This window comes from Octodon degus, unplaced genomic scaffold (assembly GCF_000260255.1).
Source record: "Octodon degus isolate 3935 unplaced genomic scaffold, OctDeg1.0 scaffold00225, whole genome shotgun sequence".
NCBI lineage: Eukaryota > Metazoa > Chordata > Mammalia > Rodentia > Octodontidae > Octodon > Octodon degus.
In genome coordinates this window covers 583,376-606,019 of record NW_004524801.1, presented here as the reverse complement: position 1 = coordinate 606,019, position 22,644 = coordinate 583,376, and the positions used below count along the sequence as shown (strand labels likewise).

General features: G+C 38.7%; 1 protein-coding gene across 6 annotated transcripts in view; it reads left to right on the top strand.

Moving 5' to 3' along the window:
* Itsn1 (intersectin 1) overlaps positions 1-22,644 on the top strand; it is a 236,490-nt gene that overhangs the window by 59,520 nt on the left and 154,326 nt on the right. For 5 of the 6 annotated variants that reach the window (XM_023705571.1, XM_004645331.2, XM_023705568.1 and 2 more), the window contains 4 exons: positions 2,961-3,020; positions 5,189-5,281; positions 7,210-7,273; positions 15,632-15,792. In XM_023705571.1, coding sequence (XP_023561339.1) covers positions 2,993-3,020; positions 5,189-5,281; positions 7,210-7,273; positions 15,632-15,792 — 346 coding nt within the window. In that variant the 5' untranslated portion in view covers positions 2,961-2,992. Of the gene's footprint in view, positions 1-229; positions 268-2,960; positions 3,021-5,188; positions 5,282-7,209; positions 7,274-15,631; positions 15,793-22,644 lie in introns of those variants that run through there. The other variant, XM_023705567.1, reaches the window with a different exon arrangement.

Here is a 22,644-nt window from a genome sequence, read left to right as displayed (position 1 = left end):
GTAGACTGATTTTGTAACCACACACTCTAGATCTAGCCACCTTTGAAAAAAGCCCCACTATGATCACATGAGGCTTTGAAGGCAGGGGACATCTAGACCAAAACCATAACATTGTACCTGGCCCCAAAGACTCATGTATATTTCTTTTACAGTTTGTGTCTAGTTGTCCCTCCAAAGCCTCATGCAAGTCATTGGATAGACTTCCAGAGTTTCTGATTAACTCATGATCCACTGAGATTATAGTGTTGAGTGCTGCTGGGATTATGGGTAAGTACTGTACCCAGCCTGGGGCGTATAGCTTGAATGCAGCATAAGGGAGGGAGATATGTCTTTGGCCTTTTTGTTGCTTCTACTCCTCCCTTTGTTCTTTGCTCTTTGCTCTTTGCTCTTTGCCACTGCTATGAAAGGTTGCTCTGTGTCATGTGCCACCCTGTCTTGGAGCCAGCTGAGTATAAATTGAAACTTCCAGTGTGAGCTAAATAAACCTTTCCTTCCTTCATTTTGGATGTCAGGTATTTGTTCCAGCAATGAGAGAAGAGTAACTGAAACAATTTTCTTACACAAAGGTATTTAGTCTATCTCTAAGAGTTGCTAAAAAGTTCAAGTCCAAAGTCATCTCTGAGATTTAAGGCAAGTTCTTACTGTAAGCTCTTGTACAAATGGGGAAAAAAAAAAAAGTAAAACACTTCCAGCATTGAATGGCACAAAAATGGACATTTTCATTCCAAAAGTTACAAATAGGGGATTCAAGGAATGGGAGCAAAGTTAAGTCCAAAATCCTGCAGGACAAACATTAAATCCCACAGTCTCACTTCCAGTATTCCCAACAGTCTGTGGCAAGATGTAAACTCAACAGAGTGGTTCTTCCCTATGGCACTTCCAGTTGTTGTAGCTTCCATGGCTTCTCTCTGGGGTCACCTCTGCTCTCTCCTTGTAGTTTTCCTCAAATAATCTACATTTCTGACTCCTCCAAACTTCTGAAGTCTTCACTGTACCTTTGACTTCACATTCACAGCTTTATATACTGTCTTTAGGGGCATACTGCCTGGCCTCCCAGACCTGAAATTGGGGTGGATGCCTTCCTGACACCACAACTCTTGCATTTTCTATGAGCCTAAAACCAGAATCACTGGGATAAACAAACTAAGGTCTGCTGCCAGTTGGAGCAGTGGTCAGGCTTCTCTCTGTAGGGCTTGAGTGCCTGTGAACCAAATCCTGAAGAATAACTTCTCTAGATTGCCACCATTCTGGAACATGATACTATGGGGCTGTCTTCTCAAAACAAAGTCTTCTTACTATTGCAATTTTGAAACTGCAAAGGGTGGAGCCCTGCTGTTTCTTACAAGGCCCTCAGGCCATCTTTTCTTCTCTTCTATTTTTCTTTTCATCAATCAAGATCTCCTCTTATCATTGCAATCTACACCGTTATTGGAACTTCCTTTCTGATCAAATTCAAAATATTTGAAGTCATCCAAATGGGCTCTTTGCTTTTGATTCACAACATAAATCTGACTAAAAGCTCCTACCAGTAGTCATACCACCACCTCAACATTAGACTGTCTTGAAATTTTTTCTCTCAGATTATGGATCAATTCTGCCACCATCCATAATCTGTTTTAGGTGAAGTCTCTAGACAAAAGCAAAGTTCCGAAAACTTTCTGCCAAGGTGTAACAGACATTGTCTAGAGCCCAGCAGCCATTGCAGTCATTCCCAGCAGAAACCTTCTGAGCCTGGTTTTTACTGGCAGAATTTGTATCAGCATTCTGGTCTTCAGACCAGAACCTCCCATACCATGCAGCCTAAAGTGTTCCAGTTCTACTTTTTTAGCCAGGATCTCTGAACCTTTCAAAACTTCTCCCATAAGCCATTCCCAAAAATTCCTAAACCCCATGGTCAGATACAGTCATCACAGCTATGACTCTCCTTCCCTGGTACCAAATTCTGTCTTAGACACACTTTTGTTGCTGAGACAAAATACCTGACCCCAAAGTTAAAGAAGAAAAAGTTTATTTGCCTTCTAGTTTGTAGAAGTTTTAGTCAGTAATCAGCTGGCTCTAAGGCAGGGTGGTTTGACAGAAAGCTATCACAAAGGAGAATAGTTCATGGTACTCAAAAGAGTACCATGAAAAGCAACAATGAGGGAGGGACAAGCCTCTTTCTGTCCCTTATATAGTATGTATGCTGCCTCCCCTAGGACAAATGAGCACTCACATCCTTAGTCTTGGCCAGAACTATGCAAAATCAATCAGTGGACTGGTTTAGTAATCACACACCTTTAATCCCAGCATCACACACTTTAGACACAGCCACCTCTGAAAAAGTGTCACCTATAACACATGAGGCTTTTGGGAGACATCTCAATCCAAACTGTAACATTAGTTTAATATGAATCATTTAGAGCCTTTCTTAGAATCTTTAACAGCAATTCAGATAATGTTCTTCATGGGTAGAACACAAGCTGTGGAGTTGGTTGAGCTACTCAAATCCCAGCCTGTATGATTTTGCTCTTATCACTTACCTTTCATTTTCCTCAACTATAATATGGGGATGATATTGTACGGGTACCTGTCTCATAGGACTATGATGGTGATTAAAGGAGTGAAGCCCTGAAAATCACCTGAAAATCACCTAGTAGTATATAATAAGTGCTCAATAAAAAACGCTATTATGACCGGCAGTGAATGGGCTGGTAGCCGTAGATAGTTAAGTAACAAGGACAACATTGGCGATACACTAGGCTGTCCCGAGCTGCTGGCATCTGTTACCAAACTGAAAGTTTCTTGTTGTTAGTCCTTCATAGGCATTGCTCAGAGAAAGTATACAAAGAATGAGTGGATGAATCCCTTTCATTTGTAGAGTTATGCTTACCTCTAGCCTCTGATCAGGTTGCATATTAGTATGCTTTTAAGTAGACAGGAGTGGAGTTCTTATAAACTTAAACATTGTATTTCAATTACAGGCGGCAATTAGGAAGGTAAAAATAACAGAACCATGGCTCAGTTTCCAACACCTTTTGGTGGTAAGTTTTTGGAAATTTCTCTTTACTATTGTACTTTGGAACTGCATTTTTAAAATACTGTGGTGGTAAACTTCATTGAAGAAGTACAGAGATAGTACTGTCAACTTTCTTGTGTTCCATCATGTGGTTTCAGTAATTATTGACTCATGGCCAATATCATTAAATCTGAAGTTTTTTGAAGCTACTCCCAGTTATATCACTTCATCTGTAAATATTTTACTATGTGCATATAAAATATAAGGACATTTGAAAAGACATAAATACAATAGCATTATCAAATTTACAAGTTTATATACATCACATTATCATGCTTATTGAATTTGGATCCATTTTCCCAGGGAGTTATTAGCTGTTTTTTGATAGGTTTTGTGTTCAAGTTGGGATCCATGGAAAGTGCATGCAATGCAGGTAGTTCATGTATCTCTAAAGTCTCTTAGTTTGGGAGCTGTTCTCTCTAACTCTGGTTCTTTTTCATAGTTTGTCAAAGTTACTATCATTTATTTTGTATACTTTTTCAAAACCTGGATTCGAAGCATGGTGTTTTTCTGTTGTAGTTTATCTGTTGGAAACAGTAGTCTACATAAAATGTGTTTTTCAGGTAATTTTCCCGAACTCATGAGGAAATTGTTAAATACTGTGCTTGCTTACTAGCCCTTTTCTTTTCACCAAAAAGTGTGTCTTATTAACAAATTGCTCTGGACAGCTGTCTAACCTTGTGGTCGCCAGGAGCATGAGAGGCACTAAGCAATGTCCTTAGTCGCATCTATAAAAGGCATTGTGGGGCGCCAGTGCAGACATCTGCGGCCTTTTCTAGATCTTTATTATTTTGTGGGATTTTTTTCTCCTACCTTCATAGTTACTGAACAATTTTTTAGGCTTGTTTTCCTTTTTTTTTTTTTTTTGATTTTTTTTTTTTTTTTTTTAATATTCACAGGAATTGATTGACTGATTGATTGATTTGTTTGTTTGTTTTGTGGTACTGGGGACCAAACTCAGGACCTTGTGCTTGCCAGCAAGTGCTTATTGCCGCTGAGCTATCTCCCTGGCCCCCAGGGATCAATTCTGACAGGGAATGAAGCATCTTTTCTAGAAGTTACAGACCAGTAAGGCCTGTGAGGAAGGGATCCTCTTTTTCTCAGGAACCACTTTACCCCTTCAGTTACTAGACACAGTATGTGGCACATGCAAGGTGTTTAGTTTTTTTTCCTGGCGGAACTGGGGATTGAACTCAGGTCCTTGTGCTTGCCAGGGAAGCGCTTATTCTACTGAGCCATCTCCCCGGCCCCACAACTTAATAATTTTAAATTTAAAAAAAAATTTTTTTTTTTTTTTAAATTTTGAGATAGGGTCTCACTAGGTTGCCCATGCTGAGCTGACTCTTGCAGTCTTCCTGCCTCAGTCTCCTACAGTGCTGAGATCACTGTTACCACACCTGGCTCATATTTACATTTTGCATGAAACATTTACATTCTGTGTTTCTTTTGGGCAAGTGTCAAAACCTTTTGCTGAATTTGTTTGAGGAGATCAAAGAACAAAGAGAAAGTTTTGTAAATCAGGAGACATCTGGTCAGTCAGAGGTAAAACAAGAAAAACCTAAATGCCATTCTTTTTTGTTGGTTTTTGTGAGAATGCTCCTTTTAGAAATATCTTTAGTGAGGCATACTTAAACTATGCAATTTTTATTAGATTTACAAGATCATACAACCATCACTACAGTATTTGAATATTGAATATTTGTACTCTTAACTAGTTATATCACCCCAAAAAAGATTTTCATGGAATCACACTGGATTCTAATTATTATATGAGTCTTCTTTTTAATGCTGGTTCGATCAACTCATACATATAATTAATGTTTTTTGGATTTTTTTTTCACAATTTGCCTATATCATTTAAGGTTCCTGAAAATGCAGTAGAATTATTAACTTTCTATACCTTCAAATAATACTAGTCATAGAATTATGGTATGCCTCGAAGGAGGAATTTTTGCTAATTTTTTCTTAGTTCTGATATAATTTCCTAATTTTTTATGCATAACTGCCAAGGAAAACCATGCTAGTTTATCAGAATGTTTATAACAAACATATTGATAAAACCTGAAAGTGCTGTGGAAATTGTGCCGTATCTTTCTTGCTGAATAACATGCCTGTCTTTTCTTTGAACTGTAGGCAGCCTGGATATCTGGGCCATAACAGTAGAGGAAAGAGCGAAGCATGATCAGCAGTTCCATAGTTTAAAGCCAATATCTGGATTTATTACTGGTAATTACAGTCTGTGTTTTCATTCTTACTTAGCAATAGTTCAATTATCTGTGGAAGTGTTATTCTACAAAGTGGAAGTGGATGTATATGATGAAGGGGACAGTTTGGTCTAGACCTTCAGCCTGTATTTTTTTGCTCTTGATTTTCTTGTGATGCATTCAAACTTTGTAATCCTTTGTGTGTGTTAACCCCTTTGTTTGGGGCATATCACTGGTGGGAATTGGTTAAGATCAAGTGAACATTCTCTAAGAAAGGAGGAGTAGACAGTGCCCTGGAGCTAAATCTCTTGCTTTATTTTGATCCTAAGCTAGTTCAAATTCTGAGCATTTATATAACATTTTTATTGCTCTCTCTGTAGAGCTCTTCTCATAGTTTGCCTTTTTTTTTTTTTTTTTTTTTTTGTCGTCTTTCCTGTTTCATTATTCTTCTGGAATTCACTTTAGGAAAAATGTGACATAGATTTCCTGAAGAAATGTTTTTGAAATTGTTTGTATCATAGCTTTGTGTATTTTTCAGCATTGATGTTATTCTTTTAGTCACTGTGTCTTAGTTACTTTTTACTCACTGCTGGGTCAAATACCCGACACTCAAAATGAAGGAAGGAAAGGTTTATTTAGCTCGCAGTTTGTGGAGGTTTCAGTCCATACTCCGCTGGCTCCAAGGCAAATGGCAGCAGTTCATGGTAGTGGAAAACAGTGAAGAACAGAGGAGGAGCAACAGCTGTTGGCTCCATCAAGCCTCTCTCTTCCTCCTACACTGACTGCGAAGACTGCACTCCACCGCGAAGATCAGAGCGCCTCTAAAGTTGCCCAGGTGCGAAGATCAAGCGCCTCTGAAGTGGCACAGCTGCAAAATGGTGCGATAAAGACCAGGACTTCTCCAAGGAAGCAGGGCAGGCAGTGCAGAAGCCTTCCTCAACTCCTTTATATAGTCTTTTTGTGCTGAGTCACTCTGGGGTGGCCTCTGTCATGCCCTAGGTCAGGTCCTGTCACACCCCAGGGAGGGCCCTCCCAGCCCTGCATGGTGGAGCCATGCAGGAACTGCCAGAGCTCATTCAGCCAAGTTGACACAATGTATGAACTACCACACACTGTTACTTCTTTTTCTGATGAGCTAAATCTACTTAAAATAATTTTTTGCTATTTCCAATATCTGTAGTACAAATTTTGGGTCTCTCTCTCTCTCTCTCTCTCTCTCTCTCTCTCTCTCTCTCTCTCTGGAAATAGCAAAGAATTCTTTTAAAAAGTAGATTTAGCTCATCATTTGTTTCCATTAGAGTTGCTTTATCATTGTGTTACCTTTCTATTATAACAAAATACTTGAGATAAAGAATTTTAAAAGGGAAAGGTAAAAAAAAAAAGGGAAAGGTTTATAATACATCAGTTTTGGAAGTCACAGGCCAGGCTCTCCTGGGGCTTACTTTGGGCTTGTGATGGTGCAGTACATCATAGTAGGTGATAAAAGAAGGCTCTTTCCCTTAGGGCAGGTAGGAGAGAGAGGAAGAGCAAAAGGTTGGGGTCCTGTTCTTCCCTTTGAGGGTACAGTCGCAATAATCCATGATCTTCCACTAGCTCCTACCACCTCCTAAAGAACACTAAAGTTGGGGTGAAGCCTTTAATATGTAGACCTCTGGGGGACAGTTAACATCTAAACTGTAACAATTATGATGGGCAGCTAACATCTTAGTTAACAGTAAGTTCAAGTGGACAAGGAATCCCAGCAAATAACTATGACCTTTCTTATGCGGTTTTTTTAAAAAAAGTTCAGTTCTTAGGTCAGTGCTGATGCATTCACTTTACTATTGCTTGCCTTTTATGATATATTCAGTTCAGTATTTATGGGATTACCAACCTCTTGTTTTTTAATGTTGCTGTAAGATTTCTGTCAGATTTTTTTTTTTTCTGAAACATTTTCCACTTAATTTACAGGTGATCAAGCAAGAAACTTTTTTTTTCAATCTGGGTTACCTCAACCTGTCTTAGCACAGATATGGTAAGTGGAAATTTTATCGAAGCAGAATGAAATAAAATATGTCCAATTCTCTTTTTGTTAATATGATTTCTTTTACTCTGTGACAAGAGAATTACATCTCTATACTGACATACTCTAATACCTTTTACCAAAGAAGTACTTGTGAAAAGTGTTTTTAATGATGTAAAACTTAGAAAAAAGCGGGACAGGTGAGATTTGAATGGTAGTATTCTGTCAAAAAGTTGACCTTCCACTTAAAATATATACACTTTGAGGGCTGGCCTGATAGCTCAGTGGACTAAAGCACCTGCTTAGGCAGAGCACAGCAGCCAGGGTTTGATCCTTGCCTGTGGGGCACACTGAGATGGCAATTGAGACTGGGTGTGGTGGTGCATGCCTGTAATCCCAGCACTTGGAGGCTGAAAACAGGAAAATCACTGAGTCTAATCTACTGATCTACATACTGAGACCCTGTAGACCCTGTCCTAAATACAGGGGGAGGGGAATGATAGATAGATAGATAGATAGATAGATAGATAGATATTTTCTTACCAGTTTATTTTGGTTTTCTCTTCAATAGTCATACTCATTTGAATGTTGCAGTACTTTGCTTTAGAATGGAAATGTACTTTTACTAATTAAGAAATAAATGGATAAGGAACTATTTGAAGGTCAGTAGAGGTTAGAAATGATCAGTGTGCATTACAATATGGTACATGATGAATGCATAAAAGGCATTGTCTGCTTCTCTGACACATTGAGCATTGAGTCTTTTGAAGCTGCAGAAAGTACAGCTAAGAAAGGTGGCAAATAATAGTTCTGGTTTCTAGATTCCTAGCTTTGGGAAGCCATGCTGAATTCTGTTGACCTGTATGAGTATATTTTCCCACAATGTGGTTTTTATAGTTGATACTTTATTTCCTTGAGTTTATTAGTGTTAGGGAGGCAGTTTTCTATCAGGGCAGGAGCAAAAAATTTAATCATATACCTGAGTTTTTTTGTTGTTTGGAGTTTTTTTGTTTGTTTATTTTTTGTATTTTTTAGTAAGGGTCTCACTATGTAGATTGGACTTGTAGTGACCCGCCTGTGTTCAGCCTCCCAAAGAGCTGGGATTATAGGCGCGCACCACCATGCCCAGTCTCAATCATCATCTCAGTACGCCCCAGGGATCGGGCCGGCACCACAGGCCGGGATATACCTGAATATCAATTCTATCTGTTCCACTCCCTGTCCCTATGATTTGGAAGATACATTCATCCTCTTTGATCTCAATCTCTTAATCTATAAAAATGGGAACATTTTTTGTATTTTTGTTACAAGATTACTAAGAAGATTAGTGGGAGAGCTGTACATAAAGGATTTAATATGCCACTTGTCCTATACTTGCAACTCAAAATATCACCCCCCAAAAATAGCTCTTAGAACCAAAGACTACCATAATTGACATAACCAAAATGTCCATTGCTTGTCTTTTTAAATGATCACCTGTTTTATTTATTATCTTGGGGTAATTAATAAAGATTAGCATAGCTTCTTGTTGCTTTGAAACTGTTGTCACAACTCAGCCTAGATTTTTCTTGACTAAGGGTCATCATGAAACTCACATTCTGAAATAGCAAAATTTTCATGGGATATATGGGTTTTTCATTGCTTTGGATACATTTAAGTTAAAAATAAATGATGGCAGATTCCTGTGTTGGTTTTGGTATGTTCTTTTCTTTTTTGTGGTTGTTAGCATGTTGATTGCCAGACTGTCTTCTCCCAATTAGCTTGCTTCTACAAGGCCATTTATAGTATGTTCCATTTGGAAAGTAAAAGCCTCAGGAAAAGGACACATATGCAAGCAAGAAGTCCTGTTACATAGGGAGGCACTATATGTTAGATGCAGTGTGACTCCTGTGGCCCCTGTTTTAATTTTAACAGGATTCTTTGGTGTGACCCTGCTTCACACCTTCATTGCAACTGCTTTGTCAGGTTTTGCTCATTTTCTTGCTGAGTGGCGCTTTTCTGAGTATTCCTAATTTTTGATCTTTTATGCATGAAGCATCTTTGATGATGCTTCTGCTGCCAGAGTGCCTTGCTCCATTTCATGTTTATTCTTTTAACACTGAAAACATTTATCAGATTTCTGCTGTGAGTCAGTGACTCTTGTGGATATTAGTGATATAACAGCAAACAAAGTAGACAAAATCTCCCCTTTAATCAGAACTACAATCTAGTGAAAGGAGATAGTCATTAACAATATAAAATTTTATCACTCAGTATTCAGTGTTATAGAGAAAAGCAAGATAGTATTGAATGAATTTCACTTTGATCTATTAAGGCAGTTATTAGTTTTCTAAGTTATTTTTAGTTTAGTAGCCCAAATTAAACTATCTAGCTAAGACTTTTTTATCTCTTTTCTTTTGTCATGCTGGGATCAAACCTGGGTCTTGCACATGCTAATGAGCATTTACACCAAGCTATATGCTCAGCCCTTAAAGTTACTTTTTACTTCCTTTTGCATTTAGAATTGAAAACTGTTCTAGTCTCAATATCCTCTCTATTGTTTTCTCCTTCTCTCTGTTGCTGGGTCCTTCTTTCTCTCTGTGTCTTTTAGGCCCATCCCACTCTGACTATCCCTTTTTTTCTCAAGCTGACTTTCCTGGACCTGGACTTGATTTCAAATACATAAGAGGTATATACCTATGAGAAATGTACTGCTAGAAACCTTTATATTATTTTATTGTCATGTAGAAACTACACTGCAGTTAACTAGTTGGTGAACTGTACCCTCCCTGTTCATACTCTGAGGACTACTTACCTCTTCCATCTAATTTCCAGTGAGTAATACAAGTAAAACTGAATTCTCAGAAGATGAAGTTTGGTCAGAGCATATAATGCCAACTTATAGCACTGACCAAAGATGATATATCTTCTTACAAATTGTCTTATTAATAAGGAACTGGAAGGACACTGGCCAGTATTCTTTTGCCAACTGAAGTGCTTAAAACTGCTTAAATTTTTTTTTAGTACAGTCTACAGAGTTTATAGGGTCTCACTATGTAGATCGGACTCGTGATTCTCCTGTTTTCAGCCTCCCAAGTGCTGGGATTACAGACTGCGCCACCACGTCCAGTCTCATTCACTGTCTCAGTGCACCCTGGGGGCGGGGCCTGCACAGCATGCTGGGGACGGAACCCCTGCCTGTGCTCTATGCTTAAGCAGGTGCTTTAGTCCACTGAGCTATCTGGCCAGCCCAAAATTGCTTGAATCTTGCTCTTATGTGGAGGAGCTGGAGAAACCCAGAGTGGTAGATAAGAACCAGAAGGTATAGGAAAAAAAAGTAGGGTCAAAGAAGCTGCATGAGAGCTTGGGAGTGGAGCTCTGAGACCTCAAGGTCCATAGAAACAGAGAGAAATGACTGAAGGGAGGATCGCCATCTGGAAGTGGGATCCTGAGGGAAAAGAAGAGAGCAGTATAGATTAGAAAAGCTGCTGATCTGGCTTCACAATGGAGGTTGACCAAGGACCGTATAATTGTACAGTTTAGGATTCTTTTTATGTATATGGCAAAGGCCGACAGCAAGATGAGATTATCACCCTCCACCTAAAAGCCACCTTCGACTCTTGCTCGTTCCTGAATCCATGACATTGAGCTTGTCATTTAGCTGCCCAAATTAACACGAGGGAGCTGTGTCTGATTCCTCTTTTCTTCTCCCTGCAAATCAGTGCATCTAGGGTATACTTTTGATTCCAGTTACTCACTTTATCTCCATTGTGTCATTTCTTTCTGTTACCTCTTGTGGTCCCACAACTGCAGCATATAGACTGGATTTTCTTTCACATTTGCCCTTTGAAATTCCATTCTCCAAACAGCAGCTGGAATAATCTGTTCTAAAAGTAAATCCATTAAAACTCCCCAGAGAGTAAAACCCAAAGCTATTCCCAAAACTACAAGTCCCATATGATCTGCAAACCTAGGACCTTTGCATTGAGCTAAATCTCCAGCCCTTTTTATTTTTTCTTTTGAGGCAGGGTCTTACTAAATTGCACAGGCTGGATTCCAATTTGTGGTCCCTCTGCTTCAGCCTCACAAGAGTGCAAGGGGAGTCACAAGTGTACACTCCCACAGCCAAGTCTTCCTCCTATTTCACATTACTTCCTTTCTCAATTTCTGTTTTCCAGAATTTACTGTTTCTGTTCTTTGCCTCAATTATTGCACTTCCTTCAATACTATTCTAGACCCTCCTGTAGCTGGTTCATTATCTTTTGGATTTCAGTTTGTCCTCAGAGGTGACAAACTGGTTTACCTAATGCTTCCTCTGCCCACCTACACCCCTCTTCCTTTTTCCTTGTCTTAATAGCACTTAGCACTATGCAGAATAATCTGACCTGTTCTCTTTTTAGTGTCTCTTTTTCCAAAATACAAATTTTATGAGGGCAGCAACCTTGCCTGTGTTTTTCATAGTTAAAATTCCAAATCCTGGCTGGTGCCTACACCTTAGGTCCTCCCCCACCCCGTAGTTGTTTTTTGAATGACCAAGATGGATTAATTTGCCTTATTGTTTGGCCTTTGTTTAGCTTAGTGGCCACCAGGTGAATAGCCCACATCTGTGTGGCAGAGGTGGGCTCCTAAAGAAAGCTGTGGGCTTTACTCTGCAGCAATGAGTGATATGGGGCTGAGAAGCTGGGCCTTCTCCCTTATCCTACAGTCTACACTAAGTAGTGTCAAGATTGCCATACTTGTGTCTAGTATGAAATAGCCCATTAACTCCAAGATTACTTTGTAGTTTGTTTTTTTTAAGCTGAGGACACATAAAGTACAATGTTCATAAATTAGTTGGATTAGCTTTTCATGCCCTTCTCTTTTATGCACATTGTAGGTTGGGAATATAGCTCAGTGGTAGAGTGCTTGCCTAGCATATGTGAAGCCCTCCATACTATAAAGAATTAAATAATATACTGTTAGTTCTTTTGTAGGCTTTAGTTTTTAGCTGTGCTCTAAAGGCAAAACTATGCCAAGAGGTATACCCAGAGAAGGCCACCCATATTCCTTTCTCTTACTATCCTGTCACCATTTATTTTACTATTTTCTTATTAACCTTTATTTGTTGAGGAGGTAGCAGATACATAATATATAATGTGTATAATTTATATTTAGATCTTTTCCTCATGCATTAAGTATAACCTCTTATAAATGTTATTTTACTGTTTGGTTTTTAAAAAATCTTAATAACATATCCTGTAAACTATTCATATCTCTGTATAGGGATCTTTCTCATTTTCCTTTTACATTTACATAGTGTATGTTTGTGGAGGATATACTATGGTTTATTCAACCAGTGTCCAGTGTTTATACATTTAGATTATTTACAACATGTTGCAATTATACGTAATGCAGCCATGAGTGAGTTTTTGGCCTATGTGCTTTTGTATTCCTAGAACTTCAGGGTAAATTTGTAGGTGTGCAATTACTGGGTCAAAAAGTATATGCTCACTCTGTCATTTTCCTTCATTTTGGACTTCTCTCATCCGAACCCTTCTGTCTCAAGTAGCTTTTAATTTCAGTTTGGACACTTTATTGAAAATTATCTTGCCTACAGAGTCATATCTAGCAATTACTTGCTGTTTTAGCATACATTTTTTTTTTTTAAGCATACATTTTAAGGAAATTTTGTTATTTAAATTTTAAGAGTTAGATTTATAGGTAGTGGGAGAATAATAGTAGAAATGGGTTAACTGGAGAAATGACTAAATGGGAAATGAACTAGATGGCAGAATTAAAGCTTTTTTTGCAGAGAAGCATCAAGAAATAGAGTATCAACTATATTCCAGTGCTTTGGAGGCCAGGGAAAGAAAGAATAGAAAGCTGCATTTTGTAGGAATAACTACACATTCATAAATTCCTTTGAATTTTCTATCACCAGAGAAGCTCAAGAGTTGTTTTGTTATTTGAGAAAAACATTCTTTTGAGAACCACAAAACTCAGCCAAATGTTCAAATTGTGTTAGGTGGTTTAAAGTTAAGGCCCTAACACCTGAGGATTGATTACATGTTTCTTTTCCTTGCCTGGGGAGACACATTAATGGAAGATTTTTAGAAGTAATAAGTCATTCTAATTGAGCTATTGTTAGAAAACATCTTCTCGCTAATGTATGTTGACATTAATTAATGAAGTCTCTTTTTCCCCCTGAAAAGCATGTCAAACAATAAAGACTTAGTAAAGGAAGGAAACTTTGCTGTCATTTTATTTACCTGACTTCCTTTTATAAAATCTGAAAGTACAAAAATAAAGCAATGGGGAAAAAAAAAGTTATGAATATAGATGCAAAAAGCAAAACATAATCTTAGCAAGTACAATTTCATAATATTTGAAAAGCATAATGTACTATGACCTCGTTGAGTTTATGCCAGAGGTGCAAGACTGTTTCAGAACCAAGAAATTCCATTACCATTGGACTTAAGATCAGCAGATAAGAGGAAAAAAATCTTGTGATCAGATAAGCAAATGCCCATTGGGCCTTTGATAAAAAATATGGTAACCTCTTCTGGTAAGTTGAAAGGAAACTATTTTAGTGTATCAGACTACTTTTCCAAAAAAAAAAAAAAAAATCACTACCAAACGTACTTTTCTAAATGAAATATCAAAGCACTTTCACATAAACTCATAAGTAAGCAGGAGAAGCAAACAAAAATAGTGTTATAAATGTTGGGAAAGGTAATGCTTTTTTTTTTTTTTTGTAGTAATGTGATTACTTACTGAACTCAAGAGATTTTAGTTTTTTAAAAATTAGAAAAATTTATAGAAATATGTAAGATTGTTAAATATAGCACAAGTAATTTTTAAAACTTAAAAGCATTGTTTATTCTTGAAATTGGCCCTGAAAAATGTACAGCACAACACGTGTTTCATTTAAAATTCTGACAAAAACGATAAAGTTCCTTAGAATACAGTTATTTAGAAAGTTCATTACTTACTTATGAAGAATATGAGTCAGTCTTTTGTTTGTTTGTTTGTTTTTGTTTTGGTGGAAACGGGGATTGAACTCAGGCCCTTGTGCTTGCCAGGGAAGTGCTTATTCTACTGAGCCATCTCCCCGGCCCCATAAATTTATTTATTATTATTTTTTAATTTTTTTATTTTTGGTGGAACCAGGGATTGAACTCAAGCTTTTGCGCTTGCCAGGCAAGCGCTTATTCTACTGAGCTATCTCCCCGGCCTGTGATACAGTCTTATGAGAGAAAATAGAAGTGTAAGGACACTGTTTCCTTTGGTGACCAGACAATTACATGTGTATCAATTCTCTAAAACACATATATGGCCCCATCCTCTGGCTCGATGAGCAGATGAGCTGACCACGGAGTTCAGGCATGGTGGCACACACCTGTAATCCCAGTGCTGATGGGTTTGAAAACAGGAGGATCACTACAAGTCTGAGCTGCATAGTGAGACCCTCTACCAAATACATTAAAAACAAACAAAACACATATAAATCTAATGCAGGTTTCAGGTACCCATAGGATTATGTGTAGAATAGGGGAAATAATCTGAAAGCTCATATGGTAAAACAAACATCCATCAATAGCAAAGGAAATTTTTTTTTTTTTCATAAAGGAAAAAGGCCTTGGTGTATCTTAAATACACCATAGGGCCAGTGTCATCAGTTCACTATTGTGTTTATTCAGTCAGAAGAGATAATCCAGAAATAAATCTCATTCCAGGTGAATTATTTTTCTTTTTGAGACAACAGTAAGTACAATCCCTTTTATTTCTTTTGCTTACTTTTCTTGAAGAAAAACTACTTCATTTAAAGTCTGCTAAATTGCATTTGGACTATGTTTGAGTCACATAGTCATAAACTCAAATTCAATTATTGTTGAGTGTACATGGTAGGATTATAAATAAAAGTTAATTTAAGACCTTTAAGATATAGTTGTTTGGTAGTATACTGTGGCATTGCATAGCCAAGGGCATGTCGTGTTCCCATGTCGAAATTTGTAGAACTCTACTATTCATATAATTTAAACAATTATCTCTAGAAATCATACTCTTTCTAAATCCTTTTTTTCCTACAAGCTTAAGTGATACATAATTCACATTAAAAAATTCATCCTTTTAAACCATATAATTCAGTGGTTTGTAGTACATTTATAAAGTTAGGTCACCCTCACCACTAAATTTAGAACATTTGCATCAAAAAAACTCATTTAAAATACAGATCTTCAGAATCAGGCTGAACATTATGTGATGTATCACGCAGGTAAAGTGTAACGAAGTAAAAGATACTCTATAGTCATACGAGAGGAGCTAATTATTTTATTTTCCCACTGTGAAAGTAGAGGCCGGGGAAGCTCTTTTGTGGTCTCAGTTGTTCTGAGTCTATGCACTGTTTTGCAGGGCACTAGCTGACATGAATAATGATGGAAGAATGGATCAAGTGGAGTTTTCCATAGCCATGAAGCTTATCAAACTGAAGCTACAAGGCTATCAGCTCCCCACTGCACTTCCTCCTGTCATGAAACAGCAACCAGTTGCTATTTCCAGTGCACCAGCATTTGGTAAGTCTGAAATGGAATTGATTTCCATGTTTCATTACATTGTTTAACAATAGATGATGTTTTCCTCCTCCCCCCCCCCGTATCTATAGCATTATGAAATTCTAGGGGATAATTCTGCCTGAAAACTGCTGGCCCTTTGCAGGAAGATAAAGCTGAGGAGAAGGGCATCTAGAATGAAAGCCAAGCTGCACCTTGTTGGTCAGGGTAAAAGGAACAAACCAAGTTGCTACTGTATCTTCTGTCACTTTTCATACTTCTTTTCAGTTTACTGTCTCTAGGATGCCTTTATTTCTCCTTGATTTCAACAATTCCTTTGGATTATGATTTAAAAAAAAATTAAAGTATATTTAGTTCAGGGTCTACAGGGTCTTACCACACAGATCAGACTCATAGTCATCTTCCTGTTTTCAGCCTCCTAAGTGCTGGGATTACAGGCGTGCTCTATCATATCTAGTCTCAGTCCCCCTCTCAGTGCGCCCTGAGGGTGGGGCCCACATGGCACGCCTGGGATTGAACCCCATTCACTGCGCCTGCCTAAGCAGGTGCTTTAGTCTGCTGAGCTATCTGGCTGGCCCTTACAAATATATTTTTGATGCTTACCATTGACTCACTTGGCCACTGTATTAGCTTGCTTTGCCTTATAACAAAGTAATTGAAACAGGCTCTTTTTTTTTTTTTTTTTTTTAAGCAGGCTCAGCCCACCCTGGGGGTGGGGCTGGCATGGCATATGGTCCTGGGGATCAAATAGAAGTCCCCGCGCTTGTCTAAGCAGATGCTTTCAGCTGCTGAGCTATCTCACTGGCCCCAAGGCAGGCTAACTTTATTTTTAAAGAGATTTATTTCATAGTCCCAGAGAGTCAAGGGCCAGGCACCAGCACTGGTGCACTTGAGGTGGGAGGATATGTGAGGGGAAGGTCACATCTTGAAACAGGAAGTCAGAGAGAATGATTCAGGGGTCAAAAGTCAAGGGTCACGGCCCCTCTTAGAACAGCTTCCTTTCCTGAACTCAGGGCTCCCCTAAGAGCTGCTTATTGCCTCCTGAGGGCAGCTTTGTGGGTATGTGTGCACTGCCCACTGGGCCCGTCTCTTACAGATCTACCATGTCCCATATCAGCACAGTCAGGGCCTAGCTTCCAGGATGTGAAGGGACACCCTCAAACTGGAGGAGCACATGTTCTTCCTTAGAACAAAATGGAATAAAAAAAAAAAAAAAATTTTGTTACCTCCTTAAAAAACAGAATTCTACTCAGGTTGCTGAAGCAGGAGGGTTGCTGAGTTTTTGAGACCAGCCTAAACTACAAAACAAGAAAGACCCTATTTCACGAAAATAAAAACCATCTTTCAGACAGATTTTTTTCTTACAAGCTAATTAATAATTAGTTGCTTGAGTTAAATCAATAGTTTTGATTTCTCATCAGTTTTCACACTAGACTTGGTTATTTAAATTGAAGTTTATAGTAATCAGATCAATCATGATTCGTGTAGAGGTTCTTAAATAGTTGAAAACAAAACACAAAAATTATAGTTTGTCTTCACCCTCATAAGTGAAGTAGGCTTACTTAAGGACAATTTAGATTATCTCATACAACCAAGGAAAAGCTAAGATAAATGGTTTTGCTATTAAAAACAAAGCTGTGTTGCCTTTTATAAGGGTGTGTTTTTTTCTAAGAATGCCAGTGTGATAAGGAAAAGGTAAAAATGCAGGGAAAACATATAACTTTCTTATAAAATTTAACGTGAAGACTGGGTTCCTGCCTGCCTCGCTCCATGCTTCTCCCATTCTATCTCCCCTCACGCCTCCTTCCCCTCTCCCCCAACACTCCCTTAGTACTTTTATTCACAGTCAGTACCAAGGATCAAACCCTGGGGCATCCTACCAAGCTATATCCTAATCCCTTTTTATTTTTTACTTTTAGACAGTCTTGCTAAGTTGTTCAGGAAGACCTCAGACTTTTTTTTTTTTTAGTGTTTTTGGTTGTTGCAGGGTCTTACTGTGCAGCTCACATGCATAGAGTGATCCTCCTGCTTTCAGCCTCCTCAGTGCTTGGATCACAGGTGCTCAGACTCTGGCAGGCTCAGCCTGCTCTGGGGGTGGGGCTGGGGAGGCATGTGATACAGGGGATTAAATTGCCATCCCTGCGCTTGCCTAAGCTTGCCTAAGCAGGCGCTTTAGTTTGCTAAGCTATCTTGCTGGCCCAGACCTCAAACTTTTGATCCACATGCGTCAGCTTCCCAAGTAGCTGGGATTACAGGCTTATACCACTACACTTGGTTTATTTTGTTTTTCCCTTTTTGCAAGGGGAAAAGAATGGGCTTGGGAGAGATTTGAGCAAGTAGGGCAATGGTCCATAAGAAGAGCTCACATATGAGAAAAGGGGCCTGGAAGAGCAGAAGTGAACAGATCAGTAGGCCCTATGTGACCAGGCCCATGTTTGTCTTGTCCCTTTGTGTTCACATTCCTTAGCCTTTAGTTAGCTGTTTAAATCCATTTATGTGGATTTTTCTCTCAATCTCTGAAAGTCCTAATAGCCAGCTTTCAGTCAGGACTCATATATTAAGATAGTTAAAGGGTGTTTGGTTTTCTTTTGGCCTGCTTTCATTTCTACAAGAAGAAATATCTTCTTGAGTGAGGAAAGAGTCTAGTAATCAGTGGTATCCCATTTCTTTTCCTTCAGACTTGGGGATCAGTAATCTTTAATGCTTGATTTATTTTCTCTTATTCCATTCTGCTCTAGGGCTTTCTGCTGCAGGGATAGTGCTGATTATCAAAGTTATAGCAGCACTGCTCAGAGTCCTATAGTCACTTAAGTAACCTACCACTGCTACCAGAATTAAGCAGTGCCACCGGGAATTCTGGCAGTCCACTGCAACTCTTTTTGTAGGCTTTTCTCACATCATGCTTATCACAGCTTCATTCTTAGTAAACTGTTTTTAAGATGATAAACTATTAGGGCATAGGAACAGTTGCATGTCCATGAACTTTATCAAGTTTGCCCAAGTTTACGCTGAGATCTAGTCTTTGCTAGTATTTCTTGTTGCATCTCTCAACTCAATTTAGGTAAAAGTGATTTTGATCTGGAAACTTACTGATAATGTGGAGGACAGATAGGATTCATTTTGTTTTGTCCTTGGGGAAAAAATAAAAAGGACTTGTTAATGAATTAGAAATAAAAACTAAGGATTTTGGCCTGAATAACTAGTTGGATAGTATAACCACAACTTGGAATGGGAGTAACTGGAAGAGGAATGGTTTTGGAGGAGGGTTAGCATGTTTGAGAGGCCAAGTAGATTTCAAGTTGAGATGTTCAGGAAGCAGGGATAACTACATGTGTCTCAAGCTCCAGGAGAGTGCAGACATGGATAGCCCTGAGGGCCCTGGATGGAGTCCAGTGTCTTAGGAGAAAGTATAGCTAGAAGAGAACAGGCAGGGAAGCATATCTTACTGTGATGTGACATTGGAAAGGTCTGGTAACAGAAAAAGCCAGAGGCAGAGATTCACAGGAAGGGCAGAGGCTGCTGGTCTAGTACCAAGAGGACATGATGTTGGAGTTGCTTCTGAAAGGTGGAATAAGAGGGTTGTGTTTGGCAGGATGAGCTTGTAAGTGATGTTGAGTAGCCTTCCAGTGCTGTAGTAGCGACCAGTACTGATCGGAGTGATGGGAGGAGGGGATAGTTTACCTGTAACAAAGAGACCCAGGAGCAGCTTTGGCTATGGTACCCTGGTATTTTATAGAAGCTCAATAATGTGGGAGAGATGAAAGAATGTCAAGAATTAAGGCTTAGCACCACAGTTAATGATTTAATTAGAAAATCTGTTGTTCGAAAAAGATTGTCAACTGGGCATGATGCCACACACCTGTAATCCCAGCACTCAGGAGGCTGAAGCAGGAGGATCACTGCGAGTTGGATGCCACGCCTGGGTCTGCCTGAGCTACATAGTGAGATCTTGTCAGAAAGAGAAAGACAGGCTTGTCCGTTTATAAAGACCTTGCAGTATTTTTTTGAATTTTGAATGGGACACTTCAAATGAAAACATTATGATACAAAATTTTAACAAATTTGGAAGCTTAAAAGACACTTTTTACATGCATCTTTGGTCCTATTTAAAAAACGGTTGATTTTGTCTAGTCTGTTTGGTGCTGATTAATTTGAGATATTTTAGAGTCTTCTTTCTTAGCACCACTGAGGTTAATTCCTTTTGTAATTGGGGATGGGGGCTAAGGATATAGATCTGTGTTACAGCACTTGCCTGGCAATGTAGGAGGCCCTGGATTTAATCCCCACACCGCCAAAAGAGAGGATTAGGACCTGTCATATAGAGAAGGTAAATGCTTTTCATTAATTATTCAGTTTATTTATTTTATGTGTTTGGGCAGGGTCTCATTACACAGCTTGGATTCTTAGTGATCCTCCTGTTGCAGCTTCTCCAGTGCTGTGATTACAGGAGTGTGCCACCATTTCCTGGACTCTGTGGCTGACTCAGCACACCCCAGGGGTGAGGCTGGCATGCTGTATGGTGCTGAGATTGAACTCAGGCCCCTGTGCTTGTCAAAGCAGATGCTTAGTCCGCTAAGCTATCTCACTAGCCCTGAGAGGGTAAATTCTTGAAGGTTAACTGGTTTGCACAGTATTCTGTGGTGATGTCATTTAAAAGTCTGAAGGATAGCTTGTAGAAAGTTTTAAATTTGTGTGTGTGTGTGTTTTTTTTTTTTTTTTTAATTGGTGCATGAGTAGGTTGCCATTTTAAGCGAACACCATGATTTGGAGTACAATGTAATATAGTCGTTGAATGATCTTTATTTGTAAAATTTTATTGATCTAGTCCTGACAACATGGTCAACTTGATATATATTGATAATGTATTGATACATAAAATCTGGTCCAAGGGAGAAAGGTGACAAATGTGCTTGACAGTGTATTTGTGGACTGAAAATGGTTGTCTACACAGCTGTAGAGACACTTAACATCCAATGAAATTATGTGGGAGTTTTTCTTCCCTTAGTTGAATTTTACTATCTATGAACATTGTATAAACATTGTTTTCAAAAAAAGAAAATGATCTTTTTTTCATTGTATGAATAAGTAATAAATGCCAATTTAAAAATGACAGCACCAAAACATTTGAAGAAAAATTGAAAGTTACTATTAATCCCATGTGTAACAATGCTGGGGGTGGGGCAAGCACTACCACTGAGCCACACCACCAGCCCACAATAGTTTTAAATCTTCTAAAAGTAATAATACTCTTAGTAAAAGGAAATGCAAACATAATAGAAGTGTGTAACTCTGTAACAGTGTGGGGGAAGAAGGAAGAAGTCAGGTATCTGCTATTCTTGAGAACAGAACTGGGAAATAGCAACAGGTATTCTCAGAAATGTTTGCCCAGCCAATCTGAGAGCAGCAGCTAAATGTGGCAGGGAGGGATCATGTCTTCTGCAAGACTGGGCAAGCACAAGGGAGCCAGGACGAGAGCCTCAGAAAGATATGGATCTGTCCAGCTTCTGTATGCTCTCAAAAGTGACTCAACAAAGCTTCCTTTTGGAACAGGGACCCATCCTAAAGAGAAATGATTGGGAATAGAATTAAAATTGAGCAGCACAGGGGCACAGAGACTCAGGAAAGAGAAAGTCCAAACCAAAGTGGGGAAGGGGGTCAGAGACTGAATCCCAGGAAACCAGGCTCAGATAAAAACAAGCAGTAGGAAGTATCAAAGCTGGGTCAAATCCCATACAAGGTTATTATTAGAAAAAAGAAAATAGAGCCAAATAACATCCCTTGGACAATGAAAGCATGCCAATAACCACTATTTCCAAACAAGCTATAGATTTTATGAGAATGATATAAGACTTGAAAGGCCAGCATAAATTATAATTTAAAAATCTTAGAAATAAGGCACAGAATTCAGGAAAGAAAAATTCATTTAAAATTTTGTTTTAAATCTTATTTATTTGGTGCAGGGTCTCGCTACACAGCTCAGACTCATAGTGGGCCTCCAATCTCAGCCTCCCCTGCACTGGGATTACAGGCACGTACCACCATGCCCAGTTTCAGTGTCTAGCACAGCATAGGATACCAGGGATTGAACCTTGGACTTCTGTTTGCCAGGAAGTCGCTTAGACCTCCAAGCTATCCTCCTGAGCCCAAAAAATTCATTTTAGAAGAGATGATTAAACTAGAAGCAACTTAGGGGATACTATCTGAATTAAAACATTAAAAGGGAGAGTTGTTTTAAATAATAGGAAACAAAGAAATATAAAGAAGATGAGAAAATGACAGTGAAAGCAAAGAGATTTAATACATGATGTTTAGGAGTTCCTGAAAAACAAATCGGGTAAATAACAAATGGTAGGGGCCAGGGAGATAGCTCAGTAGAATAAACGCTTGCCTGGCAAGTACAAGGTCCTGTGTTCAATATCTGGTACTGCAAAAAAAAAAAAATAAATAAATAAAAAATAAAATAAAATAAATTTAAGACATTTTTCTTAAAATAAAATGTTAGGAACTATATTTGAAAAAGAATGTGATGTGACTGAGAATATCAACCTGGAAAAAACAACAAGAAGATAGATTGTAAAGAAAAATGAGCCAGATGTGGTAGTGCATGCCTGTAACCCCAGCACTCAGGAGGCTGAGGCAGGAGAGTCTTTGCAAGTTCAAGGCCAACCTGGGCTACATAGTGAAATGTAGCAGGAGAATATAGTCAGTAAATTCTGTGCTGGGTTTCAACAGTTAAATTGTGAAGAAAAAGAACACAGCATAGGGGCTGGAGAGATGGCTCAGTGGTCTAAAGCACCTACTTAGAACAAGCTTGGCAAAGCATCAGGGACCGCGGTTCGATTCCCCAGCACCACA